This window comes from Cetorhinus maximus, chromosome 13, assembly GCF_964194155.1.
Source record: "Cetorhinus maximus chromosome 13, sCetMax3.hap1.1, whole genome shotgun sequence".
Lineage (NCBI taxonomy): Eukaryota > Metazoa > Chordata > Chondrichthyes > Lamniformes > Cetorhinidae > Cetorhinus > Cetorhinus maximus.
Genome location: NC_135891.1, coordinates 38,028,603 through 38,053,351, shown reverse-complemented (window position 1 = coordinate 38,053,351; position 24,749 = coordinate 38,028,603). Strand labels below are relative to the sequence as shown.

General features: G+C 42.3%; 1 protein-coding gene across 1 annotated transcript in view; it reads right to left on the bottom strand.

Moving 5' to 3' along the window:
• Nucleotides 1-8,287: 8,287 nt before the first annotated feature.
• The window catches only part of arfrp1 (ADP-ribosylation factor related protein 1), a 31,190-nt gene continuing 14,728 nt past the window's right edge, over nucleotides 8,288-24,749 (bottom strand). Inside the window, exons 5-8 of the mRNA XM_078555289.1 lie at nucleotides 18,642-18,723; nucleotides 15,955-16,025; nucleotides 12,752-12,852; nucleotides 8,288-10,031 (exon numbers count right to left, since the gene is read on the bottom strand). Coding sequence (XP_078411415.1) covers nucleotides 9,944-10,031; nucleotides 12,752-12,852; nucleotides 15,955-16,025; nucleotides 18,642-18,723 — 342 coding nt within the window. The 3' untranslated portion in view covers nucleotides 8,288-9,943. The remainder of the gene's footprint in view (nucleotides 10,032-12,751; nucleotides 12,853-15,954; nucleotides 16,026-18,641; nucleotides 18,724-24,749) is intronic.

The window sequence follows — 24,749 nt, the reverse complement described above, 5'->3', positions numbered from 1 at the left end:
CTGACTTGGAAATATATCGCCATTCCTTCATTGTCACTGGGTCAAAATCCTGGAAATCCCTTCTTAACAGTGCTGTGGGTGTACCTATACCACATGGACTGCAGCGGCTCAAGAAGGCAGCTCACCACCAGCTTTGCAAGGGCAATTAGTAATGGGCAATAAATGCTGGCCTAGCCAAGATGCCTACACCCCATGAATGAATTAAAAAAAGTGACTGCCCTTGACACCAAGACAGCATTTTACTGAATATGGCACCAAAGAGCCCTAGTAAAATTGAAGTCAATGAGAATGAAGGGGAAAACTCACCACTGTCTGGAGTCATTCCTAAAACAAAGGAAGATGGCTGTGGTTGTTGGAGGACAGGTATCTTGGCCCCAGAACATGACTGCTGGAGTTCCTCAGGGCAGTGTCCTAGGCCCAACCATCTTCAGCTGCTTTATCAATTACCTTCTCTGTATTATGTCAGAAGTGGAGTGTTTGTGATGGTTGCAGTGTTCAGTACCATTTGTAACTCTTCAGATAATGAGTTAGTCTGTGTCCACATGTAGCAAGACCAGGACACCATTCAGGCTTGAGTTGATAAGTAACATTTGCACCACACAAGTGCCAGGCAATGACCATCTCCAACAAAGAGAATCTAACCATCTCCCCTCGACATTCAGTGGCATTACCATCAATGAATATCACACTATCAACATCATGAGGATTTAACCATTGAATGGAAACTAACTGGGTCAACCGTTTAAGTACTATGGCTACAAGAATATGGCAGAGGCTGGGAATTCTGTGGCGAGTGACTCACCTTCTGACTCCCAAAGCCTTTCCACCATATGTAAGGCACAAGTCAAAAGTGCAATGAAATGCTCTATAACTTACCTGGATAAGTGCAGCTTCAACAATAATCAAGCAGCTTGACACCATAGGGGACAAAGCAACTTGTTTAAGTAGCACTACATGCACCACCTTACAACATTCAATCCTACAACCAACAGTGTACAGTGGCAGCAGTGAACACCATCAACAAGATGCACTGCAGCAACTCACCAAGGCTTCTTCAATAGAACCTGTCAAACCCATAATGTCTACCACCTAGAAGAACAAGGGTAGCAGGCATAAGGGAACACTACCACCTCCAAGTTTCCTTCAAAATCTCACACCTGCCTGAAGCGGAAATATATCAGTGTTTCTTCATCTTTGCTGGGTCAAAATCCTGAAACTAACATTTTGCATAACAGTACTCTGGGAGTACCTTCACCACATGAAGGCAGTGATTGAAGGCTGCAAATCACTGCCACCTTCTCAAGGGTAATTAGGAATGGGCACTGATGCCCACAATCTAAAATGATTTAAAAAAAATACTATACATAGCTTTACATTCCTGAGCATCCAGTTTACTGGCTACAGCCAGAGCCATAAGACTTTCTTTATCAATCAGAATACAATTTTACACTTTGGATCCTCCTCCAAAGTTGACAACTTATGGCAATGAATCTCACATAAGTTAGTGCTTGAAAGGCAACAAAAGGTAGAATTTGGGATATCAGAAGTAAAAGTAACATTAAAAAGTTGCTTCACAACTCCATATTTTTAAGATGAGAATAAGTGAGAGCCTTCATTTACCTTTGACAGCACAGGAACAAAAAAAAAGTGAATGCTGTCAGGACATGGTCTGAGGTACAGAAACATTAAGACAATATATTCCAAGGGAAGCATATGAGAACACTGTCCTTTCACATCCTGGGATCTGGATTCAAATTCAGTCTGATGGGATGAAAATATATCTTTTCAATATGGCATCAAGGGCCACGTTTTAAATGAATTTAGACACTCATAACGAGTTTTCAATGCAAAGGGGTTCAAAACACAAAGTTGCTGAAAAAAAATCAGGACTCCTGGCAATATTACTAGATCATAAAAGTAGCTATTGTAAAAATTGACACCAAGACAGCATTTTATTTTCGCGTACAATTGTCAAGATTTTGAGGTCATCAGGCGGGCGTGGTGGGCGGGCCCAGGAGCGGCCGGGAAAGGGTCCACCGCCCACGGTCAGCCCCTGACCACAATTTCACGCTAACGGGCCAATTAAGGCCTGCTCAGTGTGAAATGTGGCTCCGCACTGGTCGGGAAGGTCTGCGCAGGGGTGGGGGCCTGTCTGCCGCCGGGTCCAATGGCGACCCCGCGGCCGGTTTAAAAGCAGATTAGGCAGTCCCTGGAAGGCTGCCACGGAAGGACATCTCGTCTGTGTTCCCAAACCGAAGTTATGGAGTTGAGTGTGGCTGGACACGGCAGGCGGGAGGGCAGGTTGGGTGGGCACTCAGCCCTCCGCTTTTTCGATGAGTGCCTCTCCGTCCCCCTAGAGGAGGTGGCTGCCAGGAGGGACACCCTTCTCACGAGAGATGGGAGGGAGAGGCACCTGCACCTCACCAAGAGGGCATGGGAGGAGGTGACAGCAATGGTAAGCAGCCATGATGTGGTGCGGCGCACAAGGGTGCAGTGCTGGAGGCACTTCGATCACAGGCTGTGCTCAGCAAAGGTGAGTACCTTGTTGGCATGGGTCAGTGTGCAGAAGTGTTAAGGTGTAGTCGTTCCCACCCCCCACTGACCTCAGGGGTGCTAGAGTCTGAGTGCCAAATGTCAATCGCGCTGGAGCTGGCCAAGGGGGTGAGTCCTGGCTGCTTGGACTGAGTGCCTTGCAGCTCGAGGGTCATGACTCAAATGTGCCCTGGGAGACGTTCCTCAGCTGTGGTTGGCAGGCTGCAATGGCACTGCAGGCAGAGAGTGGACGAGTCATTGCTCCTCTGTTCTTTCAGGAGAAGACAAACCATAACCAGGCAGAGAGGTCATCTACAGGCCGAGGCCCGCCCAACCTGCTCAGCAGGTTTGAGCAGGGCGCCCTGGAGCTGGAGAGCCGGTACGGTCCCCATGCAACTGAGCATGGAGAGGCAGGGTGCCAGACGAAGGAAAGAATGCAGTGCACAGAGGTGAGAATTTCAGATTGTGCAACCAATCTAGTGTAGTCTCTTCATTGATGGGAGCCTCGAACCTGGAGTCCCCGTTGATCATTGAAAGATGATGGCACCGTGATGCAGATCTCCATTGTCTCACCAGGGTGCCTGGCATGCACAGTGACAGTGTGATGACTTTAACTAATGACATGTCCTTGTTCTCCCTTTTAGGTTCGTCAGCAGGCGTTAGCTCTGCGGACTCTGACGGGCCACCCCTGACACTGGAGAACCACTGGGCTTCTGTTGCATCTGCGTCACACCTGCTCCCTGAAGCAAGCACCAGTGCAGATACCAGCACGTTCATGGGCATTAGTTCAGCAGCTAGTATCTCGGTGCACATTGGTGAGGGCACTTCACACTCGCTTGAGGTACAGGAGGAGGCAGAGAGTGCCCGGGGTGCCGGCAGTCGGAGGACTGCTGGGGCCCAGGACAATGCTCAGTCAAAGGCTGATGATGAGCCACTGGAGTCATCCATTAGGTGGCAGATGCTGGATGTCCAGCGAGATATGCAGGAGGATCTGGCGGAGATCCATGAGGGTATGTGTACTATAGTCTCGGTTATGGAGGAGTCCACGCGGAGCATCAGCACTGCGTTGACCCACATGGTTGAGCGCACTGCCTTCTCCATTGAGATAGTGGTGAGGCAGCTCCAGGAACAGAATCAGGGGCTCCTGGGGTTGTGCTCAGACCTGCGAGCCCTCACAGGCACTGAGCTCAGGTGGTCAGTGCCAGTGTGGGAGATGGATGAGGTACCCAGTATCCCAGGTAGGTACCTGTCCATCAATGGCAAGCAGGGAGGTCCAGAGCGACCTCACATTGGCGCATGAGCTGCCTGTCATCTCTGCAGGCTTTTCTCAAGGCGGTCTGGATGAAGACAGCGGCTTCTCCACCCCTCTGACAGTGACCGTGGCATCTGATGAGGCTGCAATGGCTGGGGAGATGCCAGCCATGGCATTGGCCGCTCCCTCCCAGGCAGGGCCAGCACAGGCTCCACTGGCCACAGGATGACAGCCAAGGTCATCAAGGCCAACAAGACAGCAGAGTCAACAGGCTGTCTCCAATGCCTGTACCAGTGAGGGGAGGGAGGGGGCACCAAGACACAGCACTCACAAGAGTAAGTTAAAGGCACCACGAGCACAAGAGGGACAGGTCACAGGTGATTTTATGTTCAATTATATTTACTTTATCTATACTGGTCCGGGAATGAAGACCAGAAAAGTTTATGTAAATAGTTTGGAATTGTCAAAATGAGATAAATGTTGTTTTTGTCATCATGGCTTAAGTATGCGTCACCTTTTATTTTATTGTGCAGGGTGCGCCAGTATGTAATGCTGAATGTAAGTGGCTCTGAACTTTATTGCACAGGCACTGTGTTCTTTGTGCTCAAATCAAAGTGTCCTTTCAGACAGCCGGGATGGAGGTGGCAGCCCTGGCACGCGATTGAAGCTGATCTTTGATAGCCCAGCTGAAGGAGCATTGGATCAAGGCGTCCATGCCTCCCTGGAGGTTACCGAGGTCTGCCTCCATGCCCTCAGCGTTCTCCTCACCTGCTCCTCTTCTGACTCACTACTCGACTCATTATCTGTGGCCTGTGGAGCTGCGTCAAGATCCTCTTCCTCCAGTGTGCCCCCCCTTGCCAGTGCCAGATTTTGGAGAGCGCAGCATGCAACTACTATCAGTGACACCCACGCTGGGGGTATTGTAGAGATCCCCTGAACGGTCCAGGCACCAGGAGCACATCTTGAGAAGACCTATGGTTCTCTCTACTACCACCCTTGTGGAGGCATGACTTGTATTGTAATGCTTCTCTGCCTCTGTCCTTGGGTGGCGGAGAGGTGTCATGAGCCACCTCTTCAACGGATAGCCCTTGACACCCAGCAGCCATCCATCCAGTCGGACTGGAGCACTGAAGAGCCTCAGTCGGGGAGTGTCTCAGGATGTAAGTGTCATGGGAGCTGCCAGGGTACCTTGCACAGACTTGCAGAATCTGCATCCTGTGGTCACACACTATCTGCACATTCATGGAGTGGAAACCCTTCCTGCTGACGAAGGCACCTGGCCGACCCGCTGGTGCCTTGATGGCCACATGTGTGCAGTCAATGGCACCCTGGATGCGGGGGAACCCAGCAATTGCTGCAAAGCCTCTGGCTCGCTCAGCCTGGCTGACCTCGTCCATACGGTAAAGAATAAAGGTCAGTACCCGCCTGAACAGAGCTTGTGTCACCAGGTTGACGCAGCTGTGGACAACTGATTGGGAGAGTCCACACATACCCCACTGAGCCCTGGAAAGAGCCGGAAGCATAGAAGTTTAGGGCTGTTGTGATCTTCAGAGCCTCTGGCATGGGGTGTCCACCCACACAGTCAGAGCTGATCTCAGGCCCAATCATCTGACAAATGGAGGTCACGGTCTCCTTTGAGAGGTGAAGCCTCCTTTGGCATTGTACCTTAGGCATACTGAGGTAGCTGCATTGCCACCTGTAAACCATGGCAGCAGGATAGTGGCATCTTCTGCAGCCCCTCACGCCTTGGACCACCTGCTGGCCCTGCATCCTTTGTGCCTGTGCCTCTCCTCCCACAGGTCCCTCCCCTGGAAGCAGCATTGGGACACCTGTCCTCCTCTTCCTTCAGCCCTTCTCTTCCTCCTCAGAGGAGATGCCACCATCGAAGACCACAATCCCCATTACCAGGGTAATGGGAGGCTGTCTGATACCTGGAACGATCCACACAGTCTGAATCCTCCAGGGGCCTTGCAGATACCAAGGAGTCCTAAAATGAAGCCTGGAAATGCTAACAATGAAGCCCCAAAAGGAGATGGAGCTGCCAAGTACCAATAAGTCACCAGCAGCAAACTATCTACCAAACTCGTCACTACTCACACTGGAAATGTTGCTGACCCTTTTTATCCCGCCATTGGATGTGGTTTTTGAAAATGTTGGCTGGCCGCCTGCCAATTTTGCCCACGTGACGAGCACAAAAATCACATGGACAATGAAAAATTGCAGTCAATTGGACTCTTAATGGCCTTAAGTGGCCTGTTGATTAATGACGGGCGTGGCTCCAACACCCACACGCGCCAGCTGAGCAAAATATCGTGTGAGTGAGTGATGACGTTGGGACGCTTGCCCGATGTCATTGTGCTCTATTTTACGCCTGATCGGGTCGGGCGCATGCCCACCTGCAGGTCGTAAAATTCTGCCCAATATTTTTTACCTCACCTGATCTTTGAACAGTTGAAGGGAGCTCTGTTCCGATACATCTTACCTTGGTGACCTTGCCACTTGATGACAATATTTGAATATTTGTAGCCAATAGTGGAAAATTGTTCCATTTTCCAGTAGACTTCCAGATGACCACAAAAATTATTGAAAAAGATGAGATCTTCAGAAAATAATTTGTTAAAATCCATTGGAGAGATAACTAAGTGTTATAATAATTACTATTATTATCCTGCAGAGCTCGTTATAATTCACACATATAAGTAACAACAATCAATTCTGCTGAAAGTTTTGATTGCAAGCTACAATTATACAACTGCAATAAAGAACATTACTGCCTTCTACTTTTAATTGTGCCAATGAGCTTTGTAACAACCTTGTTTGTATAGCTCCACTTCCATTTAATTGTATCTGAAGTGATAAAGGGAAATTTCCTTTCATTGAAATGCTACCATGTAAATCAAAATGATAAAAGCCCTGGAGGAATCCCAACATACAGATACTGGTACAAGAGGTAAAGTAGGAATGAAACACATTTCGGATTCTCAGTTTCGATGATTCAATGAATTTACTGGAAACTGCCAAGGTGTGATATTATAAAATAATTAGTAATTTTCCAGGCAATGGATTAGCTTCTGAAGAACTTGTCTGCGCTGGAATTTGAAATAGAACAATTGGTCTAATGTCAATTTTTTGCTGTAGGATACAAATAAGGAAATTCCTGGAAAAATCACAAGTTCAACTTGACTTGCATTCTTTCATTTCACCTGAAGACATAATAGTGCTTACGCTGCCAAGAAAGCAGTGAGACAGAAAAATGAAGCTGGACATACCCTAGCTGCCTCAGCATGTTGTTTCCCTTTCAACTAAATAATTATTTTAAGCTAAATAACATACTTAAACTGCACCCTTAAGGTAAAAACAAGTTCAGAGGTTGTTCAGTGTTTTCTAGTCAAAGATATGGATACATGATCAAAGCCTTGTCCAAATAGGTAGGACTTTAGCAGAGCCTTTAAAAAAAAGTGGTGACTTAGGAAGGGAATTCCACAGCATTGAGTCTCGTAGCTGAAGGCACAACAGGTAATGGTGGGGCAAAGGGAAGGGGAGGAAGAAGCCAGTGAGAGAAATGGAGAATTTTTGGAGGGTTGGGGTGGGTGTTGTAAAGATAGATGAGATTATAGAAATAGAAAAGGGCGAGGCCATGAGGAAATTTAAACATAGGGATGAAAAGTTTAAATTTGAGGCACTAAGGGACCATAAGCCAGTGTAGGTCGGCAAGGGCATGGGCGATGGATGAACAGAATTTGGCACGTGAGTTAACTGGGTAGCATTTTGAACATTTGAAGTTTACTAAGCGTGCAGGATCGGAGGACGGTCAAGAAAACATTGAAATAATCGAGGCCGGAGGTGACAAAGACATGAATGAGGATTCCAGCCACAGGCAGTTTGAGGTGGGGCTGGGTGAGTGGAAGTGAAAGTGGGATTACCTGTTCTTTGTGCTGGAAAAGACATAAGGGCAGAAATTCATTTCAGGTTCAAATAAGACAAGGAGGTCATAAAGCATCTGACCAGTATGGAGGTTTGAAGTACTTGCAAAGGTAAGGAGTTTATACCAGGAACAGAAAGCAATAAGGGTCAAGAAGTACAGGACACCAATTTAAGGCGAATGACAAAAAACCAAAGGCAGCATGAGGAAAACCTTTTCACACAGCAAGTGGCTAGCCTCTGGAATGCAATTTAAATGCAGAAGAGTGGTGAAGAGTTAGCCTTCAAAACTAAAGTCCTGCCTTGCTTTGATCTTTAAAATCAAAACTAAATATCAGAGCTACACATAGTAAATGCTACCAGATTCTGGGCATCTAGGTTACCTCTCCAGCTGAGATGTGAAAAAATAAAATTAAAAATACTCCGTTGCATTTTGGATTATGTAAAAGAAAACCCCATATCCTACAAAATTTTGTGCAGATAATCAAGCAGGTGAATAATAGGAAAATAAAAAATAGTGGCTTCGTTATACTGAAAAGGGAGCGAGAAAGAGCCATCTTCTCCCAATTATTGAAGCAGAAATTCTATCTTAAAACAAGGAACATTTTTATTTTTTTATATATCAAATGGAATGCATTACAACATAAATCACAGCTTTTTCAACTCAAAATATGGTATTAATACATTTTTCTTTGAAATAAGGAAATAGAATGTTTGACTGCCAAAATTAGCTTCCAACTGCCATCCCATTTTTTGGATTATTACTTCCAAAATGAAGGAATACTAGCACAGCAAAATCAAATCTGCATTTTACAAATATCTCAGTAAAGTATTACTGTTGTTCAAATACCTAGCCTCAATCTTTGTTCTGATCCAACGCTGGAAAAAAAGTGCCTTTTGCAGGAACCTATTGCAAACATTTAACAGTTGCAACCAAACTTACTTGAACAGTCACAGATGTAAAATATATATCATCTCCAAGATTTATCATTTACAAAGTCAGCAAAAACAAAGAGACACACCAGATAAAAGTGCACACTGCATCATCGGTCACTTCCATCTGGTTCAGTGGTTCACAAACTGTTGGGATATGGCGCCAAGGAAACTAAAATTTTCAGTTTTTCTCAACCTCTCATTGTAAACATCACCACCATTCTGTTGCAGCCTTACAACACAGAAAACTCCATAGTTTCCTAGAGTGGTGAGTAGCACTGCCCCTCCAGTCACTCAGTTGATAATCAAAAACATTTCCTGGAACAGAATCTTGTCATTATTTATGAATAAATGAATATCTCATGTCAACATTGTTCTCGGTTGAAGCCTTTTAGTAAATATGTAGGATCTAAAACCACTGCTAACTGTAACAAATGATATTATCTTGCATTCTAGCTTAAGTAAAACAAGCTCTGGTCTAACTTAAGTCTAAAACCAATTCCAAAAAAAATGCTTCTCCTCCTGTTTTTTCCCAATCTTCTTCCTTCCCTGTCAATCGGCTCGCTGAGATATTGTTTGAATGGTGTCAAATGTGTTTTGGTATCTTGCTAAGTGGCTGTTATTCATGAATAATCCTTGGTAGGATGTTTGTAGAGGACATCAAGCCCAACTGTATTCTCACCCTGCATTGATGCACGCACACTTCAAAGAAAGGATTGCTCTAAGGAAATCAAATGTCAGATCATCCTGGCCAATTTTCCTCATTAACCCAGGGGTGCTGTGGTCAGATTTTGTGATGCTATCATTGCTCCAGCTATGATTTAGCTAACTGATCAAATCCAACATCAACCCTGGGTCATTTCTGGTCTGCACTTTTCAACTGCTCATTAAAAAAACGCAGTGAGCCATCAGGAAGCTTCTTCTTTAGCATTTAGAAAAAAAGATGGAGGATGGGGGAAAAGCTTTTCTAAAACTGTAACAAGAATTAATTGTGCCAATGAAGTTATCAATGGGCAGAATATGTGCACTAAAAAAAATAAAGAAGATGCACAAAAAGAGAAGGAAATTCAAATGCAGTGGAAAGTATTATTGCAGCATTATAGTGATTTATGAAATAGAAACTGTGACTACAATCTATCACAATTAGTGAGAATGAGAGCTTGAGACTATTTTCAGGTGGAACGTTTCCAAGAAAGTCTGTGATCCATTGATCCAGTTGAAATCCACTGAACCAGTTGAATACAATTCAGCATCTCTGATAAAACAGGAGATTTAGTGCTCAGTCCGAGGTTTGAAAGGAATGCTTTATGTGATATCCTTTTGCCTTGGTGGTCTGTGAATGTTCCTAATCACACATTTGACCATCCATTCAATTCCATCATTTACACCTTGTCTAGAGGAAGACAAAAATTTGTTTTAATGTAATGAAATCTGTAAACCATCAAAGAAAAAAGTGGGAAATATTAAATTGAGGAAAACCTCAAGAATCATAACTATATAAAATTAAGAAAAAATATACATATATAAATTATTTAAATTAAAAAACATTAACAGCTAATTTAAGTGTACTCTTTTAAGCTTTTCTGTTGGCAAAGTGTTTCAGGTACCTGGCTATTTTGGGGTGGGGGAAATGGGGGAGAAATATGCATTGTGGTAGATGTACTAGACATTTGTTTTATCATTAAATACCTCATCAATTCAATGTCTGGTCAGATCTTCCTAGGACACTACAAAATTAGCATACTGTAGCAAATGCAAAGCAATAATTGATTTCTTTTGGCATGTCAAAATGTAACATTTATGAATGAACTCTCAATGTCCAGCATTAATAACAACACACGACATGCATGACTGCCATGTGGCCCCATCCCAGTCTAAATAAATTAGGCCAAATACAAAGGAACGAATTACAAACAAAATACTCTCTCTTACCCAGTCAATAATGGATCATATTCCCCTTTTTCTCCAATTTACCATCTGGCTCATCTTCTTCCTTCCACTTTGACTTTAGAAGATCACAAAATAACTATAGATGAGGAAGGCCATTTGACTTATCTCAGTGCAGCCATCCAAGAAGGCATTAAAAGAGCCCCCTTTGGTGCATTCAACTGCTTCTTACATAATTCCAGGGTTTCTGCCTGTACTACTCTATCTGGAACTCTGCTCCATGCATTGATCACTCCATGAGAAGAACTTCCTAAAATTAGTCTTAATCTTGTTTTTTTTGTAGATGTGAACCAGTGTTATCGTTCCTTAGTTTTGTAATTCAGATTAAAGTAATTTGTTGTATTAACATATCCTGTACCATTTACTATCTATATTAACGTCACCACATAAGCAAGGGTGAAAAGTACAACTATGTTGATTTTTGTCAACAATCTTTTCATTTTGTTAACTGCTGCTCTTCACTGGCTGAATCTAATGCCAAGAGCTTCAGCATGCGGTGCAATTGGCAGTTGTATGCAAATTGAACTCCAAATTGTGTTAGTTTTGATTCTTTTTTCCCCTCAATTTTACATTCAAACTTATTTGCACATCACTGAACATAATATCTTTCATATAAGATTGTAAGCAGGCAGCACTTTGGAACATAACTCTTGAAAAAAGTTGGATAAAAAAATTATTCTTGGTTTATTTCAAAGTTGTAACCAGGTGCAGTTTTGTTAATACAACTGAAATTGGGTTTATCACAAAAAGTAAGCATTTTTAATCAGAGGGTCTAATCCACCACCTGTGGGTAACCTGATTTAAAATAAATGAAAATACTTTAAAAAGACACAGAACAATTTACTTCTTAAACTGGTATAGAAATTTAATTGTAAATTTTTTAAAAATTAAAAGCTTTTAAAACGTTCCTGTTAGTGCCCTTAAATCTAGAAAAGGCTTAATTTTAAAAGCCTCCTTGAAGGCCTGTAAGTGGGCACAATTAGTGGAAACTAATTCAATCTGGGCATGTGGTCTGTTTTATGGATGGGGAAGCTTCTAGCATAATATTGCTAGAATAAGCACAGAACATCATGCAAACTTAATTTGTGCTTAAACTTCTGTGATCTTTTGTGTCGATTTCAGCAGCTTGCACTGCAAAACTGAGTGCAACCAGCAGAAACCCCTGCCCAATTAGTGACAAGTCTATAAATATCTAAAGTTGATCTATTTCAACTTGATCCTTAAATAAATAAATACCATTCATGGAGTACTTGTGTTGCCTATTTGTAGTACTTCACATTTGTTTGCGTAAACTTAAATTTGCAATTCCTCATTCAAGCATACTGAGCCCAATTAATTTTGTAACTTTGTTACCTCCCTGAAATCACTGTCGCACCTCCTGTTTGCAGAAAGTTTCTAAATTCGAAATTAATTTCTAAACCCAATCGAGACACCCAACTCAGTTCTTTCCATATCTGCAGTGGCTCAAGAAGGCAGCTCACCATCATCTCAAGGACATTTAGGGTTGGATAAATAATGCTGGCCTTGCCAACGAAGCTTACATTTCATGAACAAATAAAAAAAATTCCAACATAATTCTTAATGTGTACCGCTAGTTTCCAACAACAATTCTTCAATCAACTTCTTCCCCATGCTCAGGATTTACCCTGAATGCCCTTAACTAACAGGCTTGAATATTGAAATTTGTGAATTTGTTTTGGAAGTCTAGGTGCAATTGAATATGGGGCTTTCTACAATCTACTTGTGAAATAAAGCAGGATCTTTCCCTCTATATATGCATGTTGACTGCTATTTACTAGGTTATTTTACAGTTACTCCTCAAATTTACTCCCAACAATCAATTCCACTATACTTCATGAGATTAAAAACCAACAAGCCTATCATTACCTGTTTCTGTTGTCATCATTTACTAAAACCGTGTGGCACATTAGTCTCTTCCAATCTACTGAAATCTGCAGGGTGTTCAATGACTTAAAATTACCACCTTCCCTTTCAAAAGTATTTTCTCATGTATGTCTCAATAGTGTGAAGTTGTTTCTGGTCCTTCCATTACCACAAGATTATTAGATATTACTGTTATAGTAAATATATTGTGTTCTCCCTCTCTTCCCCCAACCCATCTATCCAACCAGAAATCTGCTATGAATGAAGACAATCATTACTTACCCAGTAAGTGCTGAGCAAGGTTGCACCAAACAATCTCTCTTCCCTATTTTTGGAGCGCAATCACTAAAAGCTGTTTTTATGTCTCCCACTGAAAGGCAGGTCTATCAGTCATAGGAAAAGAATGAAGCATTAATGTTAGGATAAACGAGCTCAAAGCACCACAAAGTGAAAAAAAACGGAGGATCGTCATCTCAAATCATACAAAAAAAATCTATGCCATAATTAATGTCAATTCCACAATGACAAAATAAACAGCAGTTTTGTTCATAATGCATAAATGTTATTTTTGGAAAGTGTTTGCTTTTTTTCCAAGAAGAATAATTATTTTCATTAGGAAAATTGACATTTTATCAAGACTGGGCTTATACAAGTTTCTTTAAATTGGGAAGAGGGTGGCCTAGTGGTAATGCAACTGGGCTAGTAATGCAAAGTCCCAGGCTAATGTTCTGGCGACATGGATTCAGTAAATCTGGAATAGAAAGCTAGTCTCAGTAATGGTGACCATGAAACTATCACCAATTGTTGTCAAAACCCATATGGTTCACTAATGTCCTTTAGGGAGGGAAATCTGCAATCCTTATCTGGTCTGGCCTACATGTGATTCCAGATCCACAGCAATGTGGTTTGACTCTTAACTGCCCTCTGAAATGGCCTAGCAAGCCATCCAGTTCAAAGACAATTAGGGATAGGTAACAAATTCTGGCCTTGCCAATGATGCCCATATCCGATGAAAGAATTAAAAAAAATTACTCATTACTCAAGAATACTGCAGCTCAATTTTGATATAATTATTTGTACATTTATTTGGTTTGTCTGGAAATCAGTGTTAGAGGGAAAGGTCAAGCCATTTTATTCAAATGCAAACACTGAATGCAATTTAGTCAAATAGACAGCGAGGTCTTAAAGTATTTATTGGCTTGTCAACCTATATACTTCCATTCCCCTCCAGTAAAGTATGAAAACGCTCTTGTAGTGGGCAACACTCAGCTATAGATACTAGAGTGCTTACAACAATAACCTAACTTTATATAGCACCTTTAATGTGATGAAACATTTCAAGGCACTTCACTGGAACATTATAAAACAAAGTATGACCAGTGAGTCATATAAGGAGATATTAAGTCAGATGCCCAAATGAAGAAGTATTTTTAAAGTGTGTCTTAAAAAGAAGAAAGTGAGATAGCGAGGTGGAGAAGTTTAGGGAGGGTATTTCAGAGCTTACGGCCTGGGCAACTAAAGATGCAATCAATAATGGTTAAACGATTAAAATTGGGGTTGCACAAGAGGCCAGAACTAAAGAAGTGCAGGTATGAGAATTGAGAGAGGAGAATGTGCAACGAGACCTGGGTGTCTTCGTTGAAGGTAAGCATGCAGGTGCAGCAGACAGTAAAGGCGGCAAATGGTATGTTGGCCTTCATAGCGAGAGGATTCGAGTACAGGAGCAGGGATGTCTTGCTGCAATTATACAGGGCCTTGATGAGACCACACTTGGAATAGTGTGTGCAGTTTTGGTCTCCTTATCTGAGGAAGGATGTTCTTACTATAGAGGGAGTGCAGCAAAGGTTTGCCAGACTGATTCCTGAGATGGCGGGACTGACATATGAGAAGAGATTGAGTCAGCTAGGATTATATACGCTGGAGTTCAGAAGAATGAGGGGGGGATCTCATAGAAACCTATAAAATTCTAACAGGACTAGACGGGGTAGGTGCAGGAAGGATGTTCCCGATGGTGGGGGAGTCCAGAACCAGGGGTCGCAGTCTGGGGATACGGGGTAGACCATTTAGGACTGAGATGAGGAGAAATTTCTTCACCCAGAGGGTGGTGAGCCTGTGGAGTTTGCTACCACAGAAAGTAGTTGAGGCCAAAACATTGTATGTTTTCAAGAAGGAGTTAGATATAGCTCTTGGGGCGAAAGGGATCAAAGGATATGGGGAGAAAGCGGGAGCAGGCTATTGAGTTGGATGATCAGCCATGATCATAATGAATGGCGGAGCAGGCTCGAAGGGCCGAATAGCCTACTCCTGCTCCTATTTTCTATGTTTCTATGTGAATTAAGACACAGGCAGCAGAGTTTTGGATGGCCTCAAGTTTATGGTGGATAGAATGTGGAAGACCAACCGGGAGTGCATTCGAATAGTCAAGTCCACAGGTAATGAAGGCAAGAGTGAGTTTCAGCAGATTAGCTGAGATGGGAGAAGTCAGGCAATGTTAGAAGAGGTGGAAATTGGCAGTCCTAGTGATAGCATAAATATGAGGTCAGAAGTTCATCTTTGGGTCAAATGTGATGCCAAGGCTGCAAGCTGACTGACATAATCTCAAACTGTTGCCAGGGAAAGGGATGGAGTTGGTAGCTAGGGCACAGATTTTTGAATGGGGAACGAAAATAATGGCTTCAGTCTTCCCAATATTTAATTAGGGCTAGTAATATTTAGTAAGTCTAATCAGTTAGCTGATTTTAGCCAGAGCAACATTTGTGCACCATTTGGCCACTGACTAGGGAAGGGAAAAATAAGATTGTGCCGTGTTCCTGATACTTATCCAATGATCTCTGTTGGATAGTAATGTGAAAACATGATGCAAAACGGGCTTTGAAGTCCCCAATAATTGAACAGCCAATTGACTGACACACTTTGTCCAAGCTCACAGCTGAAGAATGGTTACTCATGTGAGAAATTAGAGCTGTCAATGCCCTTGGAACAGTACTTCAGCAAAACTTGATGAGACAAGAAGAAAATTGGAAAACAAAACGAAGAATGAGAGTTAAGTTACATATAACTTCCGTTCATGAAGAATCTTGATTTGCATGGAATTTTTATTTCCTGTATGCAAGCAATAATTTTAGGGGACATGGAACTTGCAGTGTGGCAATTTCAAACGATAAGCATTGAGGCAATTTTAAGTGATATGCGTTATGGCCATTTGAAGTTACATCAGTAGCAAAAATTTTAAGTGATATTTGCTTATGTTCTTATATAGATTTTTGATCTCTCCTGGAATCAAGGGATATAGGGAGCTGGAAGGAAAAGGGTTTGTTTGATCTACTCCTGTTCCTTTTTCTTATGTTCTTGTGTTCCTCAAACTTCACTGGAAAATTCGGCCACGGGAGGCCTCTTCAGGTTTGTTGGCTATGTTGCATAGTTTAAGACAAACTTTCTCAACTAGGTAAATTCCAAATAATTCTCAAATAAGGGGAAAAAAATACCTCAATGTCCTGTTTGTTAGCCAATACCAACAATGGAACTCCTTCAAGTACTTCAGCAGTGATCATTTTTTCTGAGGAGATAAAGGTTTACTGATGTAATTAAACACCTCAGGCATATTGACAGTATTTTAAGAAAGAACCAATATTTACATCAAGCCTAAGCATGTATTTAGGACATTTCAAAGTGCTTCAAATTATTAAACAAATGACAAATCCCCATAGGAAGGAGTCACTACACCAGTGCAGCATTTTGTTTAAGCCACCACGCCTCCAGTGGAGTGGGCGTTAGCAGGTAAACCTATCACTTCAGAGACCTAGCTTTGAATTCGGCCTGTATCCAAGTTGCCCTTGAGAAGGTGCTGGTGAGCTGCCTCCATGAACCGCTGCAGACCATGTGGTGTAGGTACACCCACAGTGCTGTTAGGGAGGGAGTTCCAAGATTTTGACCCAGTTACAGTGAAGGAACAGTGATATATTTCCAAGTCAGGATGGTGGGTGACTTGGAAGGGAACTTCCAGGTGTTGTTATTCCCATTTATCTGCTGCCCTTGTCCTTCTAGATGGTAGTGGTTGTGGGTTTGGAATGTGCAGTCGAAGGAGCTTGGCGAATTCCTGCAGTGCATCTTGTAGATGGTACACACTGCTGCTACTGTGCATCGGTAGTGGAGGGAGTGAATGTTGGTGGATGTGGTGCCAATCAAGCAGGCTGCTTTGTCTTGGACGATGTCAAGCTGCTTGAGTGTTGTTGGAGCTGAACTCATCCAGGTAAGTGGGGAGTATTCCATCTCACTCCTGACTTGTGCTTTGTAGATGGTGGACAGGCTTTGGGGAGTCAGGAGGTGAGTTACTCGTCGCAGGATTCCCAGCCTCTGACCTGCACTTGTAGCCATAGTACTTATATGGCTATCCCAGTTCAATCTCTAGTCAATGGTAACACCCAGGAGGTTGATAGTGGGGGATTCAGTGATGGTAATGCCATTAAACATCAAGGGGTGATGGTTAGATTCTTTCTTGTTGGACATGGTCATTGCCTGGCACTTGTGTGGCACAAATGTTACTTGCCACTTGTCAGCCCAAGCCTGGATATTGTCTAGGTCTTGCTACATTTGGACATGGACTGCTTCAGTATCTGAGGAGTTGTGAATGATGCTGAACATTGTGCAATCTTGAGCGAACATCCCCACTTCTGACATTATAATGGAAGGAAGGTCCATTGATGAAGCAGCTGAAGGTAGTTGGGCCGAGGACACTACCTTGAGGAACTCCTGCAGTGATGTCCTGGAGCTGAGATGACTGACCTCCAACAACACAACCATCTTTCTTTGTGCTAGGTATGACTTCAACCAGCAGAGTTTTCCCCCTGATTCCCATTGACTCCAGTTTTATGAGGGCTCCTTGATGTCACACTTGGTAAAATGCGGCCTTAATGTCAAGGGCAGTCACTCTCACCTCATCTCTGGAGTTCAGCTCTTTTGTCCATGTTTGAACCAAGGCTGTAATGAGGTCAGGAGCTGAATGGCCCTGGCGGAACCTAAACTGGGCATCAGTGAGCAGGTTATTGCTATGCAAGTGCCGCTTGATAGCACTGTTGATGACCCCTTCCATTACTTTACTGATGATTGAGTAGACTGATGGGGCGGTAACTGGCCGGGTTGGATTTGTCCTGCTTTTTGTTTACGGGAGGTACCTGGGTAATTTTCCACATAGCCGGGTAGATGCCAGTGTTGTAGCTGTACTGGAACAGTTTGGCTAGGGGCGTGGCAAGTTCTGGAGCACAAGTCTTTAGTACTATTGTCGGAATATTGTCAGGCCCCATAGCCTTTGCATTATCCAGAGCCTTCAGCCGTTTCTTGATATTACGTGGAATGAATCGAATTGGCTGAAGACTGGCATCTGTGATTCTGGGGACCTCCAGAAGAGACCGAGATGGATCATCAACTTGGCACTTCTGGATGAAGGTTGTAGCAATTGCTTCAGCCTTATCTTTTGCAATGATATGCTTGCTGGGCTCCCCCATCATTGAGGATGGGGATATTTGTGGACCCTCCTCCTCCGCCTAGTTGTTTAATTGTCTACCACCATTCATGACTGGATGTGGCAGGACTGATCCGTTGGTTGTGTGATCGCTTAGCCCTGTCTATCACTTGCTGCTTATGCTGTTTGGCACGCAAGTAGTCCTGTGTTATAGCTTCACTAGGTTGACACCTCATTTTTAGGTATGCCTGGTACTGCTACTGGCAGACCCTACTGCACTCTTCATTGAACCATTTATGATAATTAGCTGCCTTCCAAGGAATGCCATGTCATATAGATGCTGAAGTTAGGGCAGAGTATAAGAAATGCACTATCCTCGATCTAGACCATACTTCTGTTAATCCACATGCTTATTATTGACAAATACAATTCAAAAAAAGGGGAACATTTTTCACTCCCCAATATTGATCGTTCTCACCTTGATGAGCACTCAAAACTATCCTGATTCAAAGACCGAATAGAGCAAGACCGATGGAAGCCAAAATCCTGAATGTGTGATTTTCAGACAACACTGCACATTATACTAATTCTCAAGATCTGCAGAACAAAGTCTTTAAACATATGCACTATATAAGAATGGAAATAATATAGAAGAGGTTTTAAACTACTTTATTCTTACTTGCTTGCAAAACACTAATATAAAACAATACATACCAAAAGCTATCTTTGATTCAGATAATCTCTCTTCATCAGTTGAATCAATTACATATATTACACCATGGGATTCTGCATAATACTAAAATGAAAAAGAGAGAAGTTCATAATCTGTAGGGTTAAGTGAAAGCAATATCAGGAGATTCTATCACTAGTGATTAAAATGTATATGGAAGTCAAATTGTAACAAGAGATAATCGACAGCCATATCTGACAGAAATTGGCTTCCATCAGCTCCTGACTACCTTTACCCTGAACTGCCGTTCAGGCATGGAACCAGTGTGCATTGCTTGATCCCAGGCCAGGCTCCCTTTACCATATCAATTTGGTGATTAAGACTGACTTCTCCCAGTTTCACAATATTGTTTATCTCCTTAATCTTCCCACCTCCCCCGCAACTAAGAACTTAATCTGTACACACCATCCCGAGTTGGAATTACATCACCATTCCTTCACTGTCACTGGGCCAAAATCATAGAACTCCCTTCCTATCTGCACAGTGGATGTTCTTACACCAGATGGTCTGCAGCAGTTCAAGAAAGCAGTTCATCACCACCACTTTCTCAATGGCAATTAGGATGTGCAACAAATGCTGGCCTTGCCAGTGAGTCACATCTCACGAACGAATAAAAGAAAATTTCATCATTTTGCGCTGACTTCTCAACATCCCAAAATTCCCCATCTATCATCGTGGAACCATCATTATCACAAGGACTGTGTTGGTTGAAGAATGCCCCACACCACTTTCTCAGACCGACAATGAACAGGCAATAAATGTGGCGATGCCTATTTTACTCACATCCAGTGAAAAAAAATAAAACAAAATTCTTTTGGAACTGGACTCCCTGCTTCCACCCTCCCTAAACCCAGCAAAACCCCAAACTTCCTTTATCCTCGTTCTTGCCAGGCTCCTAATTCTCCATTGATCTATGAATTAACCTTGTGATCTTCACTTTATTCTCAACGCCCCGCAATGTACTCTATCTTAGTGATACCATTCAGCCTTATGTCCCTATTCATTTGCTCATCTTGGACACTGGTCTATTCTTTGCTCTCCACTTTCTCTACTCTATGGCTGTTTCTTTAGCCACACTGCCCTTTGAAACTAATTCAGTTTTACCTACTCCTCCCGTATTATTTTTGAAAGCTAAAAGACTTTTCCTCTCCATCCTGTACCCAACTCAGTTCCATCTTTCCATCCTGCTCAGTTCAATTTTTTTTCCTGCTTACTGGACAACCCTGTGCAGGTTGCTATACAAATGTGTCTTCTTGCAGCTGAGTTTATACCAAGATGACACAGTTCTCAATGGGGGATTGGAACAGAGAAGATCCTTTGGGCCAGATTTGATAATCCAACCAATACAGGCAGGTCTGCATGACCATCCTGCAAGCCTCGCTCATTTATGGGATCTGGAGCAGTCGACATATCATAGTTGGTTGAAATTCTTCCCATCTGACTCCAGGTAATGTTGCAAGCTCATGAACTGATGGATAGGATGAATATGCAGTTGGAAACTTATTAACATTAATTGTGATAAATTAATGGCTTAAATCAGTTAATCTCTAGCAGTACCATTAAACAGATGTGGGTACTCATCAACCTACACAAGAAGAAAAAGGAGGCCTCATAGTCTTTGAAAAGTAAGAGTCTAAATGGGGTACAGGAGCAAAGGAATCTAGGGAAATGTCTGCAGTAGCGATACAAATTAAAAGGCCATTAAAAAACAATCACTGGGGTTCACTTCTAGACAGATTGAATTAAAAAGCAGAGAAATTATGTTAAACTTGTATAGGATCTTGGTTAAACTATACAGACTGCTGCATAGAGTCTGGTCTTCATTTAAAAAGAATACAGAGGCACTGGAGGAAATACAAAAAATGATTTTCAAGGATAATAGATATAACCACTCAGTTCTAGTATCAGGAAAAATTGAACAGGCTGGGTCTCTTTACTTAAGAATTTAGGATGCTGAAGGGTTACTGGATAGAAGTCTTTAACACTATACAGATTGGTTATAACAGACAAGATGATTCCACATGTGAGATTCCAAAACTAGTGGTCATAGATGTAAGTCATCAATAAATGTAACAGGCAATTCAACAGAAACCTCTTAAGCCAGAGAGTGGTTAGAATGTGGAACTCACTACCGCAAATAGTAGTTGAGGCAAATGGCATAGGTGTGTTTAGGGGGAAGCTAGACAAATGAGAGAGAAAGGAATATAAGAATATGCTGATATGCTGGCAGAGTTAGATGAAGTAGAGTGGAAAGAGGCTAATCTGGTGCATTAAGATCAGCATAGAGCTGTTAAGTTGAATGGTCTGTTTCTGTGCTACACATTATGTGTAATTCCCTTGGCTTAAACATGGGTGGAAGTATATGAGAGCATACTAACAGCAGTAAGTCTTATAGTCTCATCAGCTTGTTTTGTCGCCATTCAATTAAATCATGGCTGATCTGTGACCTAACTCCATAATATCTTTTGTGCTATATCACTTACTACCATTTGCTAACAAAAATCTATCAATCACAGATTAAATTTAAAGGTACAGTTCAAATTTATTTTATTATGAAGTTGTACAGTGATCATGTTCAAGCTGGGACAGCGTATATTTAATGATTCTTGTCACTGAATATTTAATGATACTTTTACATAAAGGGCATAAAAGATGTCTAATGCTGCATTTGGCCAAAATCCATCCATGCATTTTCCAACAGTGATCATAGGATAGCAATAGAAGTGAGAACACTAGTTGTTCATTCTCCTGTATATTTTAACCAAGGATTACACACTAATGAAGCATCCTTGCATGATGCCAGGGTTGAAATCAAATAACTCAGGTCATGAGGTTTGAACTTGGAAATATGGTTAACATATAGCTGTGGAACTTTAAAGAGACTACTCTTCTCATATTTACATCAACTTTAGCAATGGATTTGTAGATAGTATTTTCAAGAAAGCTAATGAGCTAAAATTCTGTCCCTTTTGTTATCAGGACATCAGATGAAATGTCCCAAGATGCTGCACAGGAGCGTTATGAAACAAAATTTGATACCAAGCCACGTAAAGTAATATTCGTGTAGATGACCAAAAAACTTGGTCAAAGCAGTAGGTTTTAAGGAGCACCTTAACAGGAGAGGGGGAAGAGGTTTAGGGAATGAATTTCAGAACTTAGGGCCTTGGAAGCAGAAAGCACAGCAATGGCACAGATTAAAATGCTCAAGAGGCCGAAATTGGTGGAATGCAGACATGGAGGGTTGTGGGGCTAATGGTACCTTAAAATATTTTGAGTGACTTGTGAGAATCCCTTGGTCAGATTGCAATCTCAAGAAAATTCACTTGAACAGCAATTATTGAGAGTCAGTGTGGCACCTTTTAACACTGAAAATACTTATCACAGTACCAATCTACAGGAGGAACCTGTAGTAAATGTTTTAAATGAAATGCATGCACTATGTACCAAACTTTAGTCAATCTCCCACTACATTGCATACACAAAATCAGAGATTATGGTCTCTCTTAAATGTCCCTGCCATCTTCATATTGCTGTTTCTCTATTTCCCCGCTTTTGCTTCTCTCCCAGTTTTCTTCTTTGCTTCTGTCCTCAGATTGGAGGTGGTGGGTGGCATGGTGGAGAAAGGAGTCACCAACAGATACAGGTATATATTCAAGCTAAAGTTAATTGTGGAAGTGGGATTCTTAATAGTTCCATTCTCATCCCCTTCCCCAATCTCTCTGCTTCTCCCCACCTCATTACTCCCATTGTGTCTCCAACCCATTCACATTCTCCTTCGACCACTCTTTTACTACCATCACATATTCTCTTTTGAACTGTCCAATCAATTTCTGTATACTCTCTCCACTTTGCTCCAATATCACTGAGTCAGTCATCCTTAACCTTCCATACACTCCCTCCAACTCCATCCTTCCAAGAACTGATGAATCATCGGAGATCTACTCATCACTGTTTCTCTCCTTTCCTCCCTCCTGCCCTCTTTTCTCATCAGTTTCTCTTACAAAGGATTGGATTTCTTTCAAAATTCAACTTAGATTTTGGTCAGATACACACAGTGTGATGTATTTTCACTATAAAATAGTAGTTACCCTGTGTGATACATTTAACATTGAAAAGGTGCAGAATACAACAAATTGCATGAAAATGCACCCTTCATTGATTTTCTGTGGAGTAGAACGAGTGACTCCTGGTGTTCAAAGCCTGCAACTGCATGCAAACTCAACCAAGTTTATTTGTGTTAAAAACAAAAACAGAAATACCTGGAAAAACTCAGCAGCCGATGCTGCCAGACCTGCTGAGATTTTCCAGGTATTTCTGTTTTTGTTTTGGATTTCCAGCATCCGCAGTTTTTTGTTTTTATCTATTTATTTGTGTTAACCCTGGTATGCTACAATGGTAGCACTTGGGCTGTTATGTTATGTGGCACCCTACAGTTTCCAATTGGTCCTGCATTGCTATATTTACTGTGTCGTCAACCAGTGTCGTCTACCTTTGGTATCTGGAGCCCATTTTTAATATAAAGCTGGTAAATTAGATAAACTATAATTTTTCACTAAAAGCAAAATACTACGGATGCTGGAAATCTGAAACAAAAAAAAAATTGCTGGAAAAACTCAGCATTCCATAGGGACTGTTCCCTCCAGGACGCCCTGGTCCATCACCCATCTCCATCACCCCCAACACCTCATCCCCTTCCCACGCAATCGCAGAAGGCGCAACATCTGTCCCTTTACCTCCTCCCTCCTCACCGTCCAAGGGCCCAAGCACTCCTTTCAGGTGAAGCAGCGCTTCACTTGCACCTCCTTCAATTTGGTCTCCTGCATCTGCTGCTCCCAATGTGGTCTCCTGTACATTGAGGAGATCAAACGCAAACTGGGTGACCGCTTTGTGCAACACCTCCAGTCTGTCCGCAAGCATGACCCAGACCTTCCTGTCGCTTGCCATTTCAACACACCATCCTGCTCTCATGCCCACATGTCTGTCCTTGGCCTGCTGCAATGTTCCAGTGAAGCCCAATGCAAACTGGAGGGACAGCACCTCATCTTCCGATTAGGCACCTTACAGCCTTCTGGACTTAACATTGAATTCAACAACTTCAGACCAAGAACTCTCTCCTCCATCCTCACCCCCTTTTTTAATCCCCTTTCTTCTACCTTCATTTTCATTTTTTATCCACTTATTTTATTTTTATTCATTTATCCGTAGTTTTATCCCCTCTTATCCCATTTCTATCCTTTTTTTCCCCTCCACCGCTCCCTCCCTCACCCCATCCCCTACAGGGCCATCTGTCACTTGTTCCATGTTGTTCTTTCACACAATGCTACCCTTGTTCTGCTATAATCACATTCTGCTTTCTTACCTTTATGCCATTATTAGCACCTTTTTTTAGCACTAACCACCACCATTAACATTTCCTTTGTCCTTTAATTCATGACATCTTTGTCTATCCCTCCTTTGTCCTCACCTATCGCTGGCCTTCTATCCAGCTCCCCTTGCCCCACCCCCCTTAAACAGTATAAATTTCATCACATTTCCACTTCTCTTCAGCTCTGAAGAAGGGTCATACAGACCCTAAAGTTAACTTTGTTTTTCTCTCCCCACAGATGCTGTTAGGCCTGCTGAGTTTTTCCAGCATTTTCTGTTTTTGTTTCAGATTTCCAGCATCCGCAGTATTTTGCTTTTAACTCCGATGTATACATTTTACTGAAGTATAGAGACCCAGCTTATTGAGCCTATCTGGGTAACTTCAATTTAATCATAGACTGAGTAAACCTATTAGCACTAATGCTGTGGAGGATGATTTCCTGGCACTTGCGGAGTGTGTACGAGATGGGTTACTGGAACAGTAGGTTGAGGGGACAAATAGGGATCGGGCTATTTTAGATTTAGTATTATTTAATGATGGCGAATTAATAACCTTGCTGCAAAGGAGCCATTAGGAAATAGTGACCACAATATGATAGAGTTTTACATTAAGTTTGAAAGTGATATAGTTCATTCTGAAACTAGGGGTCTAAATCTGAACAAAGGAAATTATGAAGATATGAGGGACAAGGTGGCTATGGGGGAATTGGGAAAATGCATTAAAAAGG